The sequence below is a fragment of the Gobio gobio genome (assembly GCF_949357685.1).
Source record: "Gobio gobio genome assembly, chromosome: 12".
Lineage (NCBI taxonomy): Eukaryota > Metazoa > Chordata > Actinopteri > Cypriniformes > Gobionidae > Gobio > Gobio gobio.
Genome location: NC_137105.1, coordinates 1088626 through 1111331, shown reverse-complemented (window position 1 = coordinate 1111331; position 22706 = coordinate 1088626). Strand labels below are relative to the sequence as shown.

General features: G+C 39.0%; 1 protein-coding gene across 1 annotated transcript; it reads left to right on the top strand.

Moving 5' to 3' along the window:
• The first annotated feature begins 774 nt into the window (after window positions 1-774).
• Window positions 775-22425, top strand: actr10 (actin related protein 10). The gene is made up of 13 exons (XM_079831849.1): window positions 775-971; window positions 1694-1766; window positions 4481-4563; window positions 6320-6428; window positions 8162-8269; window positions 9912-9979; window positions 10085-10164; window positions 13694-13729; window positions 14015-14094; window positions 15643-15716; window positions 15788-15869; window positions 19698-19899; window positions 21833-22425. The coding sequence occupies exons 1-13, from the start codon at window positions 895-897 to the stop codon at window positions 22012-22014; spliced, it is 1254 nt and encodes a 417-aa protein (XP_079687975.1). The 5' UTR covers window positions 775-894; the 3' UTR covers window positions 22015-22425.
• Window positions 22426-22706: the final 281 nt, after the last annotated feature.

The following is a 22706-nucleotide window of genomic DNA, read 5'->3' as shown; positions in this document are numbered from 1 at the left end:
TGTGTGTGTGTGTGTGAGAGAGAGAGAGAGAGAGAGAGAGAGAGAGAGAGAGAGTGTGTGTGTGTGTGTGTGTGTGTGTGTGTGTGTGTGTGTGTGTGTGTGTGTGTGTGTGTGTGTGTGTGTGTGTGTGTGTGTGTGTGTGTGTGTGTGTGTGTGTGTGTGTGAGAGAGAGAGCGAGAGAGAGAGAGAGAGAGAGAGAGAGAGAGTGTGTGTGTGTGTGTGTGTGTGTGTGTGTGTGTGTGTGTGTGTGTGTGTGTGTGTGGTGTGTTCCCAAAAATACTAAATTATTTTAATATACAATATTGATTAAATAAAGTTGATATCAATTGAATTAGGATGTCTAAAAAGTTTTGCTAAAGCTTTAAAGAGAAAATTAACCCGAAAATGAATAAATTCACTCTCAAAATATTGTGGAGAATGTGTGTAACAATCAGCAGAACATAAACTCACACGGGTTTGGAGTAACTTGAGGTAAAAGATTAATAGTTTATGTTTTGTGTGTGTACTCTCCCTTTAAAAGTAGAGATTCGTCAAATGGCTGGAAGTGTCTCCGGAGAGCTGATCTGAGACCAGCCTCGCCCACCCAATCCCGCGCTTTCAAACGGGCAGCAAACTGTGAAGAACTGATCTCAGATCGCGCAGAACACTTATCATTATACACACACATACGAAATACACCACATTATGATCATGTAAACGTGAATAAATGTGTTCGATGTGTTGGATTAATTGACTATTATTTTCCGCTGCCGACATTATTTGTATTCAGGCGAATGCAGGGCAGCCATTGCGAAGGACCCCGCCCTTCCCTGTGATGCTATGACTGTCAGCGTTGTGTTTACTCGATAATAATCTCTGTTTTCTTCCTGAAATATTATAATTTCTTGTGATAAAATGCCTTTATTTGAAGGCCTGGGCAGTGGAGGGGAGAAGACAGCCGTAGTCATTGATTTAGGAGCGGCGTACACAAAGTAAGTGACTTATTATTGCGTCGCTTGGTTCATAGCATGTAAAATAAATAAAATGTGTTTTAGTGAAATTATGCGATATGAGTCCTAATTCATTCATTTGATGATCAATTATCACAGAAGTATTATGGCATAACAAAATCAATGACGCTAACTTCTTCATATGAGACTAATATAAGTGTGTTAGTACTGAATGAAGATGAAGGGTTTGTTGTCTTCTCTTGTGTTTGTAATGTGATAATAATGATGATGATGATGATGATGATGATGATGAAGGGTTTGTTGTCTTCTCTTGTGTTTGTAATGTGATAATAATGATGATGATGATGATGATGATGAAGGGTTTGTTGTCTTCTCTTGTGTTTGTAATGTGATAATAATGATGATGATGATGATGATGATGATGATGAAGGGTTTGTTGTCTTCTCTTGTGTTTGTAATGTGATAATAATGATGATGATGATGATGATGATGAAGGGTTTGTTGTCTTCTCTTGTGTTTGTAATGTGATAATAATGATGATGATGATGATGATGATGATGAAGGGTTTGTTGTCTTCTCTTGTGTTTGTAATGTGATAATAATAATAATGATGATGATGATGATGAAGGGTTTGTTGTCTTCTCTTGTGTTTGTAATGTGATAATAATGATGATGATGATGATGATGATGATGATGATGATGATGAAGGGTTTATTGTCTTCTCTTGTGTTTGTAATGTGTAGATGTGGCTTTGCTGGCGAGACTGGGCCGAGGTTCATCATCCCCAGTGAGATTAAACACCCCGGATCTCAGGAGGTCTTATAATCTCTATTGATCATCATCATAATTAATATACATGATCATAACAGACAACATTTGCTGTAGCAAACGCTTTAAACGGTAATATAATATTATCAATGTCAAAGTCAGCGTGAAAGGGAAGTTACACTGGTCTTTTCTTCCCTACTGTGTGGCGAAACGGCTTCGCAAACAAGAACAAATGTTGTGGAGGGTGAAGCGATTCGAATCTATTGAACCAGTTGAATATTAATGAATATAACGGCTAATATAATGAATATAACGGCTAATATAATGAATGTAACGGCTAATATAATGAATAACGGCTAATATAATGAATATAAGCTAATATAGTGACTATAACGGCTATTATAATGACTATAACGGCTAATATGTTGAATATAACGGCTAATATGTTGAATATAACGGCTAATATGTTGAATATAACGGCTAATATAATGAATACGGCTAATATAATGAATATAACGGCTAATATAATCAAGCTGTTTTATTGTATTTCCGCAGTTGAAACACTAATTGAGCCACATATGATGCGTTTCAGTAAGTGTGTGTCCTCAACACACCTTCAGATGTTCATTCATGTTCATTCATCAGTCGCGCCACATTAAAGAGCGACAAAGCGGCATTCATCGCTTGAGTTTCCTGATCAAATGGACAGAATACTTCATATGTTCAAGTGGGAACTCAGATTGAAGTGTGTTTAAAGCTGTTAACTGTTACTGTGTGTTCACACCAGACGCGACTTGCGTGAATAAATCGCGCTATTCGCGTGTAGTTGGAGTTTGTATCATGGGCGGGGCTTCTGCCAGCGGCTCGTCTCGTTGTGAAATGGCTGACATGGATTGTTCTAAAATACGCAGAATAAGCTAAATTTGCCAGCTTTAGCTAGCTTGTAGTCTCAATATGTGTGTATATATAGCTCAAATTAAGTAAAGAGCGCTTTTTACAACTCCCCAGACTGTCCGACCTCCTCACTCACTTTCTTCCAAGCAAGATCCTTTTTATTCTGTTTCTATAAAGTATGAAGATGTGTCGCACAGCTCCGGGTATCCACATATGATTGTGTCCTCATTGTTGTCACTACTAGAGCAAGCTCCTGATTGGTTAACGTGTCGCGAATATCCGCCAACGTTCCGATTTTTGAACTTGCGCAAATCACGCGCCAAACGCTCAATGTCATTCGTACCGCCTCATAGGGATGGCTCGATACCACAATTTTGTCTTTGGTACGGTCCCACAATCTAATACCGAAGTACAGATATTAAATCGATACCACACAGGGTCTGAATTTTTGGCATTGCGCATAATTTTACTCACTCTCGCAAGTTTGGGGTTTTATGAAGCAGCAAATTACCGCAAATGTTTATTCTTAAATTAATCAACAAAGATTAATCACCTCAAATCAGGCATTTGTTTACTATTTTGTAAGAAGTAATTTCAGCAATATTGCGCGTCTCCTTCTCTAGCTCTCAAAATTAGCAAATTGCTTCTGGCTTTTAAAGACATCGTACCTACACTAAAGCATCTGCGCGCTCATTTCGCGTCGTTTCAGGAGCTGACGGAAATCACTTGCCCACGTCTTTTTAAACCTCGCCAATTTGAACATGCAAGCGATTTTATAGAATTTCACAATACATGGTATGGGAGCTCTGAGCGAGTTTTCTTTGCGCTCATACCAACAACAAACACACAAGCCTAAAGAGCTTGCGCATTCCAAATTAAGTTGTTTTTCCTTAGTCAAATACACACAAAATGTCAAAAATGTCCATCTTTAGTGAGCAGTCACATAAACACAGTTGGTTATGTCTTTCGCGAATGTAAATAGTGCAATAGTATACGTGAAAATATTATGAAATCTAAACATCACTGTTTGAAACAAACGCTGGAGATTTCATGATATTTAAACAATACGATCTTATGTGCGTTGACAAGTGTTAAAAGAAAATAAATGTCTAACTTAATTAGATGGTTTGAATTATGCACTCGCCTGTCGATCTCTTAATGTCTTCTACAACAGGAATGGCGAGTGAGCGATGCTTGGCAAGGTTTGATGGTTCTTCAGTTTTATAAGAAAAGTAATTACAAATTTCACGTCTAATCCTCTCTTTATTAATGAGTTTTGGGCATGTTGAGTGAGAATCAACTGCTGTATTCATTTTGTTCCTCTATGGCACCACATTTGCCGGTTTTCGCGTCTTTTTTGGGGTAGCGCACTGCCATCTAGCTGTGAACTTCGGAACAGCAGCATATGCCCAAATGAGCAAAATCATGATATTGTACCGTTTGAAATAAAATATATACTGGTATTTTCCCAGTACCGATATACCGCGCATCCCTACCGCTTCATTCGCACTATTTGCGCTGCAGAATGTCTATTCGCGTCTTTGCATTGACTTAACATGTAAATCACTCGCGCAAAACGCTTCATTCACGTCTGGTGTGAACGCACCATTAAAGATTGCATACACACTCGTGCACCATACCGAAACAATTATGACGTAACGAAATCCGAACGTGAAACGCACTCCGGACCACTTATTAAAAACAAAAGATTCGCAACGGTTTCGTGAAGCAGTGTTTCGAAAGCGCCCGCCACAAGTTGTGGTTTGCTATTGGTGGATCTCATGTGAGTGACAGGTTGCCCCGCCCTCACCATCAGCGAAGAGATGAAGTTATTCCGATATGCCAACTTTAAATAATGGTGTTTCCAGGCGGTTCGAGTGGTCCAGTACAACATCAACACCGAGGAGCTGTACACCATCCTGAAGGAGTTCGTGCACCTGCTGTACTTCAGGTATGAGCTCAGGGCGGACACCAAATGGTTCAATCCACAAATCAACAACATAGTGGATTTAATGTAGCAATGCTAACTGTAACCATGGTATTGTGGCACAATGTTTTGGTACATTATCTCCGCGTTCGTTCAACCTCTGAGAGTGAAAGTCAGGCACTTTTCAAGACCGTCACACTTTCTCCAGCACTTCAAAGCCCTAAATATGATCCCGTTTTAATTATATTTTTATGTGATGGTTTGAAAAACTAAAAGTTTAAAGATGTAGGAAAAATAAACACCTTTATTTAAAACAGTGCCACTATAACCAGTAGATGGCGGCAGAGGAGCACTGAGCCACTTCCACTCCCTAATAAATGGAGAAAAGTAGGAAATCACTAAGTCTCATGACTGATTTACTCCTTTAATAATCACTGGAGCTGTCGTCAGTTCAGTGTGAGACTATAGAAGAACAACGGCACATTTAATAAGAGTAGAAGATTTACATTTTACGTGTATCAATTTGTTCATTAACCCTCTGGTGTTCTTCGTTTAGGGGTTGCATTGGTCGTCTTCCCGCTCATAAATGACCGGACACCTAAAAATTAAACTTCCTCCACCCCAGTAAAACCAATGCAATTTATCTTTCTTCAATAATATTTTTTCTTTTTAATTTTGTATTGTGAGATGATTTGATGGTATTTTTTAATATTTATGCAATAATTATGGTCTATTTTTGCCATTTAAAATTATACAAAAAAATTTTTCAGTATTTCAGGTTAAAATAGAGACTAGGAATAATATTTTTTGAAGGCAGATTAGCGCCTCTTTTGGAATTATTTCAGAAATCCTGCAACCATGTGTGTGACCACTAGAGTCTCTATAGAGAGGCTGGAGCATTCACTAGCTCTGTTTTCAACACATTTAATGATTTTATTTTTGATGGATTTGAATATATATTTAAAAAAATCTCAAATACTATTTATTATAAAGTTTTAGATATTTTTTTTGTTTTGTTAGAAATATAGATTTTTTTCTGTGAATTTGTGTTTTTGCAGATTTCCCATTAATTTCCTATGGTGTCATTTTTGACCGAAGAGCACAAGTGGGAGTATTTTTTTTACGACCAATTAGCATGCTCGAATCATGCCCTCATTTTTGTGTGTGTTAACATCTCTAATGCTAGAAAAGTCACCAAGTTTCATATCATTCTGATGAAGCTGTGATTTAAAAAAATTAAAAATGTGGTTCATAGGTTCAGTTTTTCATAGGTGTGTGTGTGTGTGTGTGCGCGTGTGTGTGTGTGAATATCACACTCTTGATGTTTTAGAGTGTCACTGCTGTGTACTTTTTTTCAGCATTGTGGCCGATTTGTAGATTGTACACACAAATATTCAGAGAATTAGTGTTTTTGCCGATTTCCCATTCATTTCCTATGACCGAAGACAATGAACGCTACTTTTTTTTTACAACCAATTAGCATGCTCGAATCATGACCCCGATTTTTTTTGTGTTTACATCCCTAATGCTTGAGTCACCAAGTTTCATATCATTCTGATGAAGCTGTGATTTTTAACATCTCAAAACTTTTCCGGTCAGAAATGACCGAAGAGCACCAGAGGGTTAAAGTTAATTTTATCTGCAGCTCAACTCAAGCTCAGAGCTTCACTGTCAAGACATAAACCTGTAATATGATCAGAGATGTTACTGTATTGTATGATGAACTGAGCTGAATGAAGTGAGTGTGCTCTGATGAACACATGATGCTGCTTCTCCTCAGGCATCTGCTGGTGAATCCTCGAGACCGGCGAGTGGTGATCATCGAGTCCATCCTCTGTCCTTCACACTTCAGAGAGACGCTCTCCAGAGTCTTCTTCAAGCACTTCGAGGTAAAGCCGTCCTCTCAGCCGTGTCACGTTACCATTACAGATTCACCATGAAAAAACTATTGAGAAATGAGGCCGTTTTCCATTAAAGGGTTAGTTCAGCCAAAACTGTAAATTGTGTGATTAATGACTGAGCCTCATGTGGTTGGACACCCGTCAGACCTCCGTTCATCTTCAGACACAAATGAAGATATTTTAGTGTAAATCTGATGCTCTGAAAGGCCTCCATTGGCTCAACTTTACACTCTCAAGACCCTTAAAAGACACTAAAGACTAAAGTTACAAAGTCCATCTCACTACAGCGGCTCTACAATAACTTTATGAAGACGAGAATAGTTTCTGTGCGCAAAAAAACCCTAAATAACGACTTGTATAGAGATGACCGATTTCAAAACACGGCATCATGAAGCTTCGAAGCGTTATGAATCAGTGAGTTGATTCAGCGGTTCAGAGCGTTATGAATCAGTGATTCGATTCAGCGTTTCGGAGCATTATGAATCAGTGAGTCGAATCAGGATTCGGATCGCGTGTCGAACCGCCAAACTGCTGAAATTACGTGACTTTGGCGATTCAAATCGCTGAATCGACTCACTGATTCATAACACTCCGAACCGCTGAATCGACTCACTGATTCATAACGGTCCAAACCGCTGAATCGACTCACTGATTCATAATGCTCCAAACCGCTGAATCGACTCACTGATTCATAACGCTCTGAACCGCTGAATCGACTCACTGATTCATAATGCTCTGAACCGCTGAATCGACTCACTGATTCATAACGCTCTGAACCGCTGAATCAACTCACTGATTCATAATGCTCTGAACCGCTGAATCGACTCACTGATTCATAACGCTCTGAACCGCTGAATCGACTCACTGATTCATAACGCTCCGAACTGCTGAATCAACTCACTGATTCATAACACTTCGAAGCTTCATGATGCCGTGTTTTGAAATCGGTCATCATGATATAAGTCGTTATTTAGGGTTTTTTTTGCGCAGAAACTATTCTCGTCTTCATAAAGTTATTGTAAAATAAGGTGAGACACTACAGGTCAATAGGGAATTTTTTAAATTACAAGATATCACTGAAACTTCTCCAGTTTATTACTGGCATAAACATAAGAAAAAAATGTATTACAAGTTTTGTGTAAATTAATGTTTTAAAATGCAAATGAGGCCTTATATACTTAAAGCTCCACTGTGTGATATTTTCCTCCATCTAGTGGTGAACTGCTATATGACCATCCAGTGAATATTAGTTTCTGTATCAATTCCGATTTCGTTTTAACTCCTACGGTGGCCGATTTAGTCCAAGATTAACATGGCTTCCAGTTCCACCTCGTCCACATTTGACACGGAGCCATCGAGTGTTAAAACGCCAAAGGCCAAGCTTGAATTTACGGGAATGTCCCTCTTTAGCTAATGTACTTTCAAGATGGAGGATCAACATGGCGACCCGCATTCGAACCCTCACCCGTATGTGTTTACAATGGCATATTATAAACTTACGAGAATACTTTATTACTTGAAAGAAGTAAATATACATTCATGAGCACATATATTTTTGAAAGAACTAAGTGTTTTTAGCTAAGAATAAACTAAAAAAGTTACACAGTGTAGCTTTAAATATGCGCTCATCTGCATATCGCCCAGCCCTATTAGCATCACGCTCTGCTGAGTAAAAGAGACTCTTGAGTGCTGATGTGCAGTGAAATCTCTCTTTATTGCAGGTCCCATCAGTGCTGTTTGCTCCCAGTCACCTGATGTCCGTCATGACTCTGGGCGTCCAGTCTGCACTGGTTATGGACTGTGGATACACAGAGACGCTGGTCTTACCAGGATCCTTTGACAGCAAATGCACTTTGATTTATGTGTTTGTTTTATACAGTACGGATTGTTCAATTCAATTCAAATGTATTTGTATAGCGCTTTTCACAATACACATTGTTTCAAAGCAGCTTTACAGAAAGTGCATTTCATAAATGTACATTGAAAAATGTTAGAAAGAGAATGTTAGAAAAAGTTAATCAATCATGTATTAATTTAGTCTAGTGTCCCGAGATAACAGAAAAGCAGATGGGAGATGATTAGCGTAGCTGCTGTTCAGAATATTAATGCTTTTGATCCGATTTAACTGTAGTATAAAAGATATTTATAATGTGAATGCTTGGCTAAAGAGATGCGTCTTTAATCTAGTTTTAAACTGGGACAGCGAGTCTGAACCTCGAACAATATCAGGAAGACTATTCCAGAGTTTAGGAGCTAAATGTGAAAATGCCCTCCCTCCTTTAGTGGACTTGGATATCCTAGGAATGACCAGAAGCCTCGAGTTTAGTGATCTTAAAGAGCGCGATGGATTGTAGGGCGATAGAAGATCAGTTAAATACACTGGAGCTAAACCATTTAGGGCTTTATAGGTTAGTAGCAATAGTTTGTAATTGATACGGAACTTCACAGGTAACCAGTGTAGAGATGATAAAATTGGTGTTATATGATCATATTTTCTTGACCTAGTAAGAACTCTAGCAGCTGCGTTTTGGACTAAAGGAAAAAAACTATGAATATGCCACTGATGATGAATAAACAGTGTAAAGGCCTGTACACACCGGGACGAATATCGCGCGCGCTTATCGCCAGCGTTTTTCGTGCCGTTTTTCGGCGCGTCTTGAGTGTTCACACCCAAGCGATTTCCACTGGCGCTGCGGCGAGTGAGCGCGCACATTCAGTAGATGCGCTCCCGGTACACAAGATGGTGCTGCACCACTTTAAGCCTCTGACACTCGCTTGTCACACAGAAGAAGAAGAGAGACAGTATTTACGTGCTTGCCAAAACCACAGACATATAATATATATGGACAAAACCATTCACACACTTGTTGCTAACTGGCAAGCAGCATTAGCAGTTCATCTTCTTCTTTGTCTACTTACTACTTCTTCGTCGTATCAGTGTGTGCTCGGCAAGAGCGTTTTGTGCTTGAGCGCCACCAAGTGGTGTTTTACTGTCACTTCAGCAGCTCCAGGCACGTGAACATAAGCGCTGATCTCATTGGTCGGCCAGTTTTTTACGCGCCGCGTCAAAATAAAAAAACGAACCCGAGGCGTTTTTTTAAAAATGACGCTTTTACGCCTGGCGTTTTGCGCGTCGGTGTGAACACTCACATTGGCGCCCATTGTTTGGTCCCGAGGCGTTAAACGTCGGCGATAAACGCGTGCGAAAATCGTCCCGGTGTGAACAGGCCTTAACTGTAGTTTGTTTATTGATGATGCAGGACAACCAGCTAATAAAGCATTACAGTAATCTAGTCTCGAGGTCATGAATGCATGAACTAACTTTTCTGCATCAGTAATAGATAGCATGTTACGTAGCTTAGCAATGTTTCTAAGGTGGAAGAATGCCGTTCTTGTAACATGAAATATGATTTTCGAAAGACAAGTTTGTCTCCAGCATTATCAGGTTTCATGACTTTAACCGTGCGCTAGATCTACGAAGGCATTCCGATCCTGTGCGCATGGGAGGCTCTGCCAATGGGAGGAAAGGCCATTCATAAGTAAGTCCAGAGTAACATGTGAAGAGGCGTGTGATGAATCTGCCAACATGTGAAGAGGCGTGTGAATCTGCCGTGTTCTCAGTGTCATGTGTTGTTCGTCTGCAGGGAGCTACACACTCTCCTGAGTGAGCAATGCACGCTGGACACCGACTCGGGCACCGGACTCAACCTGCCCGCCGTCATCAGTGAGACACACACACACACACACACACACACACACACACACACACACACACACACACACACACACACACACACACACACACACACACTCTCTGACCTATGTTCTTCCTTTCCCCGCACATCCTACAGCGGCTCGACATTAAACAGGGTTCCCACGCTTCTTGAAAGTGCTTGAATTAAGCATGAACTGCATTTTGTTAGAGTAGCGTGTGCTATTACAAACATTGGCCTTCATGCGCTGCCAAAGCCAGAACAAAACCGCATTACAGGAGGAAGATATCTCAATATATTTCTGCTGTTCCATAAGCGCCATCTACTGTCAAATGCCCTATTCGGATGTTAATTGTTTCTTGTGGGGTCGTAAGGTATTTATTATTGTCAGGGGCTAGTCTGTGATTTTATTGCCATCCGAATCCAGAATGTCAGTGTTTTTCTTCCACCACCCGCGTAAAATTCCCCGGCCGAATTACCAACTGTTAATTAACTATCATTAATTGCCTATCATATCATTATCATTATCATTAAAGGTCCCATGGCATGAAATTTTCATTTTATGAGGTATTTCAACATTAATATGAGTTCCCCTAGCCTGAATATTGTCCCCAAGTGGATAGAAATGTTGATCGGTGTAAACCCGAGTTCTGGCTGTCTTTCTCTGCCTTTGAGAAAATGACAGGCCAGACGAGCCAATCCTGAAGTCTCCTGGTTTGACGTCCAAGCAGGAACGGTTTCCTCCCTTTCCTCCGCCCAGAGAATCTGGCACGCCCATGCAAACACTCGAGAGATCATTAACGTTACTTGTGAACGAGTGAACACTGGCAGTTTCTCAGTGTTTGGATGTACAAATGAAAACAGAAGTCTTTCTTCAGTTCCTTCTGATCTGTGATCATTGATTTCTTATGTGTAGCTTATTATTTATTATTCGTGCACACGCAGCGGCTTCTCTCTCTCCCGACAGAACAGTGTTTTCATGTTTTCTATCTTGTGAGTCAGTGTTTTTGTACGTCCTTGTCGCGTCTATCTGTTCTAAAATGTGCATACAGTCTTTTCTGTTTAACATCAGCAGTCACATCTTTAGAGATAAACTTCACGCACGCCGAAGCTCGGCCTCCAACATCCCCGACCCCCAGTACTGCATCTGGCCCACAGCGGAGGAGCCAAACGCGGCGTGAGATTAAGCAGAAGGGGGGTAAGCGTGAGGGTATCCGGCTAGGCTAGCCAGCTTTCCCCACAATAAACTGGATTAACGTTACATTCGATTACAGCTGTTGTGTCTTTGTTTGCGCTGTGTAACGTTACTCAATGCGCGTCAATGACGCTATTCATATGATTGGAACATATCTAGAAATAATGAAATACTCAACACTTACTAACTCGTTCATCTCGCTGTAATGGTACATTGCATGTGTTACAAAGTTGGTAGAATAATGATGAAGAGGACTCGGTGTGACTGGGACTCGTGTTTATTCAGAACTCTCAGATACAAACACAATAAACTCGCGCTGACTGACAGCGCTCTCATAACTCAGTAGTTACTATAAATAACTTTGTTAGCAATCGCTTCATCTCCGTGATGTCCGGTTCGCAAACGAATCATTCTTTTGAATCGGTTCTTTTTAGTGAACCGAACCAGTTCACCAAATCGGACTGAATCGTTCTAAACGGTTCGCGTCTCGAGTCAGCGCTGATCCATAATTTACTAAAGTTACTAACTTTCTGACATGAGTGACAGCCCCTCCGACTAGAAATAGACTAATAACCTGAAGTATATGCTAGTAACTACAACAGTTCACCCTGAACTGAGACATGCTGAGAGAACTGATGAGAAGTGAACACAGGTCCATCCGTCTCTCTGGCAGACTCGTGCCTCGTTAAACCACGCCCCCACCGCTCATTTAAAATGCAAAGATGTCAGCCAATCACAACAGTGGGCGTTTTTACTGAAGTCTCACAGCAGACACGCCTCTTGAAGCAGGGCATTCAGCCACAGGGCAAACGGCAGTATAGAAAAAATGCCTTTTATTTCTAAATTATGACATTTTATGATGTAAAAATCATACTAATAATATAAGTACACCTCAGAAAACACTATAAAATAATAGAAAAATGCCATGCCATGGGACCTTTAAAGGTCATTTAATTGCCGTCCGAATCCACATCTCTGAGTTTTCAAGATGAGATCACTTCAAAATTCACTGTTTATATCCTTTTTGACCCCTGCAGGCCACCGTACGGTTGTAATTTGGATGCATTTTAAAGATCTAGACTTTCATTACTGAAATGCTGGCGAGTGTTTACAAGAGCGATATTTCATCACCGCTCAAACAATAAAAAGAAGAAAAGCACGTAAACATTTGAAATGGGCCGTTAATTACGGCAGCGATTATATCTGTTAAATATAACATATATGCAGGTTTTAAAAGCCTTCAAATTGATTTTTAAAAAGATACATGTACAGGTGATTTAATAAATCATTATGCATGTTTTTTATGCCGAACAATTAACTTGTCCATATCTATTAATTAAATCGGAAAATTCATGTATACATTATCTCTATATTTTGATGTTTTAATTAAGTAATAAATTAAAAAAAAGAAACAAAAACTAGTGTGAAATAAATGTTAAAAGCAGGAATAAGAGCGCTGCAAACTGCGCATCTCATTAAAACTCGCACGCTCTTGTACACCAGCCGCTTTCCTCATTGGATTTTGTAAAATTGGACATTTTTCCCAATTGGAAATTGTATTTTAGTTGTCAGTGTATGCCTTAGCATTACTGCATTAATGATAGACACCGGTACAGTAGGTGTTTGATATATTGACAGTAACACACCCACCTTTATCGCATTTATTGTGCTTGATTTAAAATAAAAGGTGCTTTAAAAAGTCCTTGAATCTGGTGTTCATGAAAGAGTGGGAATCCTGATTAAAGGAACACTCCACTTTTTTTGAAAATATGCTCATTTTACAAGTCCCCTATAGACACATCGTGTGCTAAGACCAACTGAAAATGAAAAGTTGTGATTTTCTACACCGATATGGCTAGAACTACTTTCTCATTCCTGCGTAATAGTGGCGGATCTTCACGGCCGTACCATGGCAATGATATTACAGCGCTGAAAGTAGTCCAGCTAGGGAACTTTCAATGTGACGGCACTAAGTTCGTGTAGTTGCAGAGAAAGTTTCAGGCTTGCAGCCGACAAATTGTGTTGTGGATTTAGCTGTGATTGGCCAATGGTTCTGTGTGTTGTAAAGCGCTGTGATAGTAAGTCGAAGGTGTAACTACCACCATGTTTCACAGAATACCAACCAATCACTGCGCCGCTACAGCCATAGTACGGCCGCGAAGATCCGCGACTATTACGCAGGAATGAGAAAGTAGTTCTAGCCATATCGGTGTAGAAAATCACAACTTTTCATTTTCAGTTGGTCTTAGCACACGATGTAACTGTAGAAGAGTCAAGTTTTAAATAGGAAAAATATTGAAAGTGGCTTTTTAGTGTGTGTGATGATCTGTTGGTGTGTGTTACAGGCTCCATTCCAGAGGATGTTGTGGAGGATATCAAAGGTTCGTCATATAGAGACGCTTTTCACCAACACTCCTCTGGATTACATCTGCATGCAGGATTCTGTGCAGTACAGTGGGTTTCATGTTGACTGTAGCACTAACTGTGTGTGTGTGTGTGTGTGTGTGTGTGTGTGTGTGTGTGTGTGTGTGTTTGTGTGTGTGTGTGTGTGTGTGTGTGTGTGTGTGTGTGTGTCTGTGTGTGTCTGTGTGTGTGTGTGTGTGTGTGTGTGTGTGTGTGTGTGTGTGTGTGTGTGTGTGTGTGTGTGTGTGTGTGTGTGTGTGTAGTGCGGACGTGTTTTGTTAGCGATCTGCAGAGGGGCATGAAGATCCAGGAGGCCAAATTCAACCTGGATGGGTCTGCCAAGGTCAGAACACACTTCAGAAACTCTCAAACACTCATCTTCATCACGCTTTCTGGACAAACTATGATTAAACCCTTTACTGGAGTTTTTAATGTTAATATACATTTTTATGCAGAGATATAAACTGATAAAAAACAGGGCATTTCAGAAAAGCATTATTTTATGAGTTCGATCATGGATTTTATGCTTCGTTTTAAGTGTTATCCTGATTTATTTATATTTTAATTTACTTTAGTTCATTTTAATGAATTTATTTACCTAGTTTTTTAACTAATGAATTAAAAAAAGTGTATTTTTAGAATTTTTGTTTTGTATTAAATTTTAAATGTTTTATATAGTTTTATGTTAATTGTGCGATTTTTAATAAACCCTAACCCCACACTTTATATTTATATATATTATGTATGTATAAAGGTAAAAATAATAAAAATACATTTAAAAATTAATACAGAAAATAATAAATAAAGGAATAAATACAACAAAAAAAACATTTAGGATAAAATGTAATTAAAAATCTGGTATAATTAATAATATTTTGTCATTTGTTTCTCTATTTGTCCTATTTAATAATAATAATAATAGACTACATTTTTATTCAGAGATATAAACTGATATAAAACAGGGCATTTGACAAAAGCATTATTTTATGAGTTTGATCATGTTCATTATGCTTTGTTATAAGTGTTATCTTGATTTATTTATTTACTAATTTTTAATAAATATATTTAATTTATTTTAGTTTACCTAGTTTTTTAACTAATGAGTTAAAAAGGTGTATTTTAGAATTTTTGTCTTGTATTTAATCTTAAATGGTTTGTATAGTTTTATGTTAATTGTGTGATTTTAAAAAATATATATTTTTAACTTATTTTTAATTAACATATATGTATGTATAAAGTAAAAATAATACAAATACATTTCAAAATAAATATAGAAAGGAATAAATAAAACAAAAAAAAACTGTTTAGGATAAAATGAAATTAAAAATGAATTATTATAATTAATAATATTCTGTTTTTATCAAGTCATTTGTTTCTTTATTTGATTTATTAATTTATTTTAGCTTATAGCTTATTTAATAGTAAAATAAAATAAATAAATAAATAAATAAATGTAATAATAGGCACAATAAAGAATAAATATAATTCATTTTTAATTGCATGTAAACCTAATTTTTTTTTTATTTAAATTTTTTGATAATTGTATTTATTTTTTTAACAATTTCTCCTATTGTTACATTTATTTACAATTTATTTTATTCGCCGGTTTGTGCCTCTATAAGTTCTTGCCATGAAAAAAACCCCATTAAGACGTTTAAAAATGATTTTTAACAACGCTTAAAATCCATTATCAAACAAATAAATAATACTTTTGTGAAATGTCCCGTCTTTTGCTTTATAAATAATCTTCCTCCGTCATTTAATCACACACGCACGTTAATACTTTTACATTCTCAAACTCTGCCCGAGCGGATGTGGAATTAGCCATTATTATGATTTTATCGACAGCCGTAATCAGAATATTGACAGTGTGCTCTCATTGGTCCGTCAGAGACCGGCTCCGCCCCCAGACGTGGAGTATCCATTGGATGGGCAGAAGATTCTGCATGTCAAGGGCTTCATCAGGTAAGAGCTTCCCATGTGAATGATTGTCTGAGAGCTTCTTCTAAAGCGTGACGTGCTGGACTGTTTTCCAGAGACTCTGTGGCCGAGATGTTGTTCGAGCAGGATAATGAGGAGAAGTCCATCGCCACGCTGCTGCTGGACACTTTGGTTAAGGTACAGAACATGACCTCTTCTCTCTCTCACCAAAAACACACGTGTGTGAACTGCACAGTGTGTTTTGGAGCACGTGTGCGGATCAGTTTCTTAAATGTAAGATCATAACCAGCGTCTTAAAGAGCATTTAACCCATTTAAGCCCCCTGGAAACTATAGTGGCCGCAGTGTATAGTTGTAATTTTCCTTTTGTAAGTATTTTTCTAGATAGTATCCATGTTTTTAATCTCAATGACACGCAAGAAAACAACCAAATAAAGGATTTCAAGAGACAAAAAAAGGTATTAACTTCCTTCCTGTCACATGAGACTGCCAACTTCCTCCCAAGGCAAACCCTCCCAAACAATGTTACTAATAAGTAGGGATGCACCGAATATTCGGCCACCGAAAATTTTCGGCCGAAAATGCCCCAAAAGTGCATTTTCGGTTTTCGGCCGAAAGACTTTTATCACCGAAACAACATGGCCGAAATGTTGTGATGACGCAAACAGAAACCGCGACCTGCACGTGCTTGTCTGAAGCAACATGTCTGCGGTGTGGACGTATTTCAGTATATCTAAGAAACACCCACGTCTGCTCCATGCACACGAGAGCTCATGTTCTCGATGAGAGGAGGACCAGACTTCACTGTGAAACCGAACGCAATCTTTAACAGTGGGCATGTTTTAAGCGCGGAACACACTTCAATCTGGCGGCAGCGCGCGCGCGTGAACGCGATCATCTGCGAACGCGATCGATCATCTCTTCCTTAAGAATAAACATGAATGAACATCTAAGGTGTGTTGAGGATACATTACAACTTACCGTCACGTATCATATGTGGTGTAATCGCTCAGTCAGTGTTTCAACGGCAGAAAGACCTCAATATAACTGCTGTAAACTAAACAGTCATGTAGCATCATTTACCTCAGGCACCTCAGTGTCCACAGCTGTTAGTTCACTAGAGAAATCAACTCTTTCACTAAATATATGACCTATATTAGCCGTTATATTCATTATATTCTACTTAACCTGTTAATGATATCTTGATTATTTCATTTATGTTTAAATAAAATGACGATTATATTTCAACAACGAATTGGATAAAAAACTATTTTATAATTAGATTTAGAAGTTATTGCAAAAACTGCCTTATGTGAAGTGTACATGTTTGTGTACTATGTTATTTGAGTGTTGATTATTAGACCTAAAAATACATAGCAAATTAATTTAGGCTAATAGTTTGGGCTCTGTTGTTAACCTTTAATATTAATGTGCAAGTAAGGGTTCCCTATATAGTTTACAGAAATATCTTCAATAAAATTTTAGTTATAATTTAATTAATTTAAGGACAGATACTTTTTTTTTTTTTCAGTAAACCAATAAAAATAAATTAAAAGCCATTTTGAAAAACTGCTGTACCGAGCCGTCAGTTTTGTGTACCGTTACACCCCTATTCTACAGTTAACATATGGGCTATGGCTTTGCTTTGATACACTATTATGTTGAAGGCCTACAGAGAAAATAGTTGTATCCTTAAGCAGTTGCACTTGTTCTGAATGCACTTTCTTGTAGTAGTCCTACAGAGAAAAATTTTAAATGCACTAGACCTAAATGCTCTTTGTTTTTATGAGAGAACATTTAATTTAAAAACCTTTCTGTAGGCCTGTACATTATTATTTAATGTACAAATGAGTGGGGTCAAGTTAAACGTTTTAGTTTGAATTTTATTTTATACTGTGCATTGTTGCAATGTGCTAAATAAATATTGGCATAACTTGTAATTGATTTATTCTTTGAAACTTTAATATTAATGAATGCAATTGCAATGCCTTGATTTTAGTAAAGTTAGTACACCGTCATAGCCATAAATGCAATGGTACTAATAATTGGCATAATTTCTTTCGGTGTTTCGGTTTTCGGCTTTCGGCCTTGGTTTCCTCTTTTTCGGTTTTCGGTTTCGGCCAAGAATTTTCATTTCGGTGCATCCCTACTAATAAGTATTTTTTGTTGACATATATATATATCTACATAATCGTGAAGGTCTCTAGATGTTGAGATTAGCATCTTTCAGTTATACTGTAATGTAACGTCATTAATGTTTCATAGAGACATCAGTGATACTGGCCTTCATTCATAAAAACATAACAATACAACACATATTTAACATATGCTGTCTTTAAATAGTTTCTACATTCATTTGGAGAGTAACTGAAATTATTACGATATCGAAATATTAAAAACTCCAATGTTTTTTAATTGCAATTAATCATGATTATTACAGAAAAAAAATGCGATTAATTAAATTTTTGACCAACTCATGACCAACTCATGACCAACACATGACCAACTCATGACCAACTCATGACCAACACATGACCAACTCATGACCAACTCATGACCGACACATGACCGACTCATGACCGACTCATGACCGACACATGACCGACACATGACCGACTCATGACCGACTCATGACCGACACATGACCGACACATGACCGACTCATGACCGACACATGACCGACACATGACCGACACATGACCAACTCATGACCGACTCATGACCGACTCATGACCGACACATGACCGACACATGACCGACTCATGACCGACACATGACCGACACATGACCGACTCATGACCGACACATGACCGACTCATGACCGACACATGACCGACACATGACCGACTCATGACCGACACATGACCGACTCATGACCGACTCATGACCGACACATGACCGACACATGACCGACTCATGACCGACTCATGACCGACTCATGACCGACACATGACCGACACATGACCGACACATGACCGACTCATGACCAACACATGACCAACTCATGACCAACACATGACCAACACATGACCAACACATGATCAACTCATGACCAACACATGACCAACACATGACCTACACATGACCAACACATGACCCTGAAGTGTCTGAGAGACCGTGATTATCCTCCTCCTGAAACTGCCTCATCAACACGGCATCCTCAATAAACCCGTCTCCAGCGTGATGACTCCGATCTTTCGAATATTCTGATCTATTATGACCTCTGACCTGTAAAGTTGCCAGAATAATAATCATACGCTGTTTGTTAATTGGCCAGAGGAGAACTGCCCCCCCGACTGAGCCTGGTTTCTCCAAGGTTTATTTTCCTCCATTCTGCTCCTGATGGGGTTTGGGTTTCCTCTGGCTTGTGTTGCTCAGTTGGAGACACTACATGTTCAACTAAATATCCAAATTAATCTAATTATTAAACTAAATTAACCATAAAAACTAAATTATTGATCTAAAGCCCACACTGTCACTGTATGATAACTGAAATGAACTGATGACATCACCGTTTTTTCCAGAATGGCTGTTCGGCTGAATAAAATTATGCTGCATTATTTTCCTGTTTAACACTGAAGCTGCTCTGAGACAATCTGCATTGTTAAAAGCGCTATATAAATAAAGTTGACTTGACTTGACTGAAAAGTAAATGTGATGTGTGTTACCTCAATACATTTAAGGTCATTTCTATGTTATGTTTTATGTTCTATTATATTAACATTAAAAGCGCACTCTCTTTACAACTAAAATAACAGTTAAGGGTAAAAAAAAAAAAAACTAAATTCCCAAAAATGAAAACGGAAAAAACGGAATTTGGTGAAAAATAAAACGGATTTTATAGGGCTCTAGAAACTGCGGGAGGAGCCGCTTGGTTCAGGCTCACACACATTTATGTGAAATAATGCCAGGATAATATTTGCCGTGATCCTCGTCTTTTATTCCCGCCGTAGTAAAATTGAAAATGATATCCCAGCATTCACCTTGTTCGTCTGTTCCACACTAGTGTCCCATCGACACTCGTAAGGTTCTGTCGGAGAACTTGGTGATAATCGGTGGCACGGCCATGCTGCCCGGGTTCCTGCCCCGCCTCCTGGCCGAGATCCGCTCGCTGGTGGAGAAGCAGAAGTACCATGATGCCCTGGCCACCAAGAGCTTCCGAATCCACAGCCCGCCCGCAAAACCCAACTGCACCGCCTGGTTAGGAGGTGAGAACGCAAAGCCACGGCTTCCCGAGAATACAGTTTTAGTTCACCCAATAATGTAAATTGTGTCATTAATGACTGAGCCTCATGTGGTTGGACACCCGTCAGACCTCCGTTCATCTTCAGACACAAATGAAGATATTTTAGTGTAAATCTGATGCTGAGAAAGGCTTCAGATAGGCCTCCATTGGCATTCAGTACATTTACACTCACAAGACCCAGAAAAGGCACTAAAAACGCCGTTACAAAGTCCATCTCACCACAGTGACTCTACAATAATCTTACGATGCGACGACAATAGTTTTTGTGCGCAAAAAAAAATCAAAATAACACCTTTATCCAGCTTGTTCTTGTCTTCTGTGTGTGTCTCCACGACGCATGCGCGAGAATATGAGCAGATCCGGCGTTCGGGAATCCATGAAATGCTCACTTTAGCCCCATTTGAGAACTACAGCGAGACCTAAAGCACGATCAGTGATGAATTCAACAGCTGAGATACGCGCGTCTTCCTCTGCTCGTAAACAAATCTCTTCTGGGTCATGTGTCCGAACGCCGGATCTGCTCATATTCTCACGCATGCGTCGTGGAGACTCACACGGAAGACAAGAACAAGCTGGATAAAGGTGTTATTCTAATTTTTTTTTGCGCACAAAAACTATTGTCGTCGCATCGTAAAATTATTGTAGAGTCACTGTGGTAGGGCTGAACGATATGGACAATTTCATATCTCGATTTTCATGCCAGATATCTCGATATTGATACAATACGATATGACTACGTGTTCGGTGAAAACCAGAATCTGAATTAAAATGTGTTTGATTTAAGCCTACATTTCAAAGATTTGTGTCAGAAAATGTATTGTTTTTAAGCCTTTCGCACGTACGATCACACAGGTGTGATCAGTCTAGGCTGGTCCTGGAGCGGATGATCCAGAGCATCACATGATCAAATGTTGAATTTAGCCAGAGACAGGCGCGTTCAGAGCTGTCATATAGCACAACTTTTCACTGTTTTCAACCACATACTGTTTATTTTAGGTTTCAAACACATAAATTCACATAAGTACTAAAAAAACAATACATTTAGTGTTTGTAAAATACACAATGATGTCTATGGAAGAGGTAATAATAATCCTTTCCATTATAATTCGACACGTTTTATTCATATCAGATACACATTGTGTAAGTAACTTCAATGTTTACTCTATTCTATTCCCAGTTCACCAGCCACTTACTTTTAAGTATTTCGGGAGAAGTGGATGAATTCACGTGTTGTAAACATAGAGGTTGTAAATCCAACAGATACGATTCTCTGAACTGCGCATTCAGCTCAACTAACGCCATCGTTATAAAAGGTGTTTAAACAACAATATTCTTCCACTCGCATGTATTTGACAATCGGAATATCAGATATTTCATGCCATAGCTAACACATTTGTGAATATTCTGAATAAAAAAGGAAAAAAATGACATAAAAGCAGATCATCATTCATTCAGCGCTGTGTCATGTGACAAGCAATGACGCGTCACCATGGAAACGCCCCCCCCCCCCCACACTATATAGTTCCCGCATCCCTGTAGTGTGTGTGCGCTGGCGTCGCTTTTTTCGATAGTAATATCTTGAAAGTTCATATCTAGATATAGATACGATAGTGATATATCGCTCAGCCCTACACTGTGGTGAGATGGACTTAGTAATGAAATTTTTAGTGCCTTTTAATGGTCTTGTGAGTGTAAATGTACTGAATGCCAATGGAGGCCTATCTGAAGCCTTTCTCAGCATCAGCTTTACACTAAAATATCTTCATTTGTGTCTGAAGATGAACGGAGGTCTGACGGGTGTCCAACCACATGAGGCTCAGTCATTAATGACACCATTTACAGTTTTGGGTGAACTAACCCTTTAACTCAAGATGGCTGTGTTTCTTCCTATGTAGGGGCGATATTTGGAGCTCTGCAGGATATTTTAGGAAGCCGCTCCGTGTCCAGAGATTACTACAACCAGACGGGCCGCATCCCAGACTGGTGCTGTCTCAGCTCTCCACCACCCGATTCAGTCTATGAGGCGGGAAAGACGCCTCCACCGCTCATGAAGAGGGCCTTCTCCACTGAGAAATGATCTCAGGAAACTGGACATCCCATAATTAACCTCCTCCTGTCTGTCTGCGTACACCGCTTCCTGTCAGTAAACACACACAAACTCCTGTAACCCTGAAGACCTCAGATGTGTGTTTGATTAGGGTTTAAAGTTGAGGAGCCCTGTCATATTAGTTCAGCTTTTCTTCATTTCTAGGGGTCACAATGCAGAAGGAAAGGCATTTATCCTGAACCACGGCAGGCGTTATGGACAAAAAGCCACTCCTTTATTATCATTTAAATGTCTTGCACCATTAAAGACAGAACATGGAAGGCAAATTGACTAGTGTTGAGGAAATGCATCCCATTTTAATTAGATTTAACTGGTTTAAAGAGCTGAAAATGTTGCCGTATTTATCAGGTTTGTGAAATAAACATTTCAAAATGGAATCACATCATTAACGTCACTCATTTTTCCTACAGACATTTTGGGGGAAATTGAGAAAACGTAGGTCTGTGGCTTAGACTAGCTTTAAAAGTTGATGTAAAACATGATGCTAGTCCCAGGATGCACAGCGGTTTCCTGTCTGCCAGTGGTTTTAATCTCTATTCTCTGGCTTTCCTTGCTCAATATAATTTAGTCATCACAATAAATCTGATATTATCTTTAATCTAAATCAATGGTCCAATATTAGTCCCAGTGCTTGAGGTGGAGAATATAAAGTGCGGGGCTTT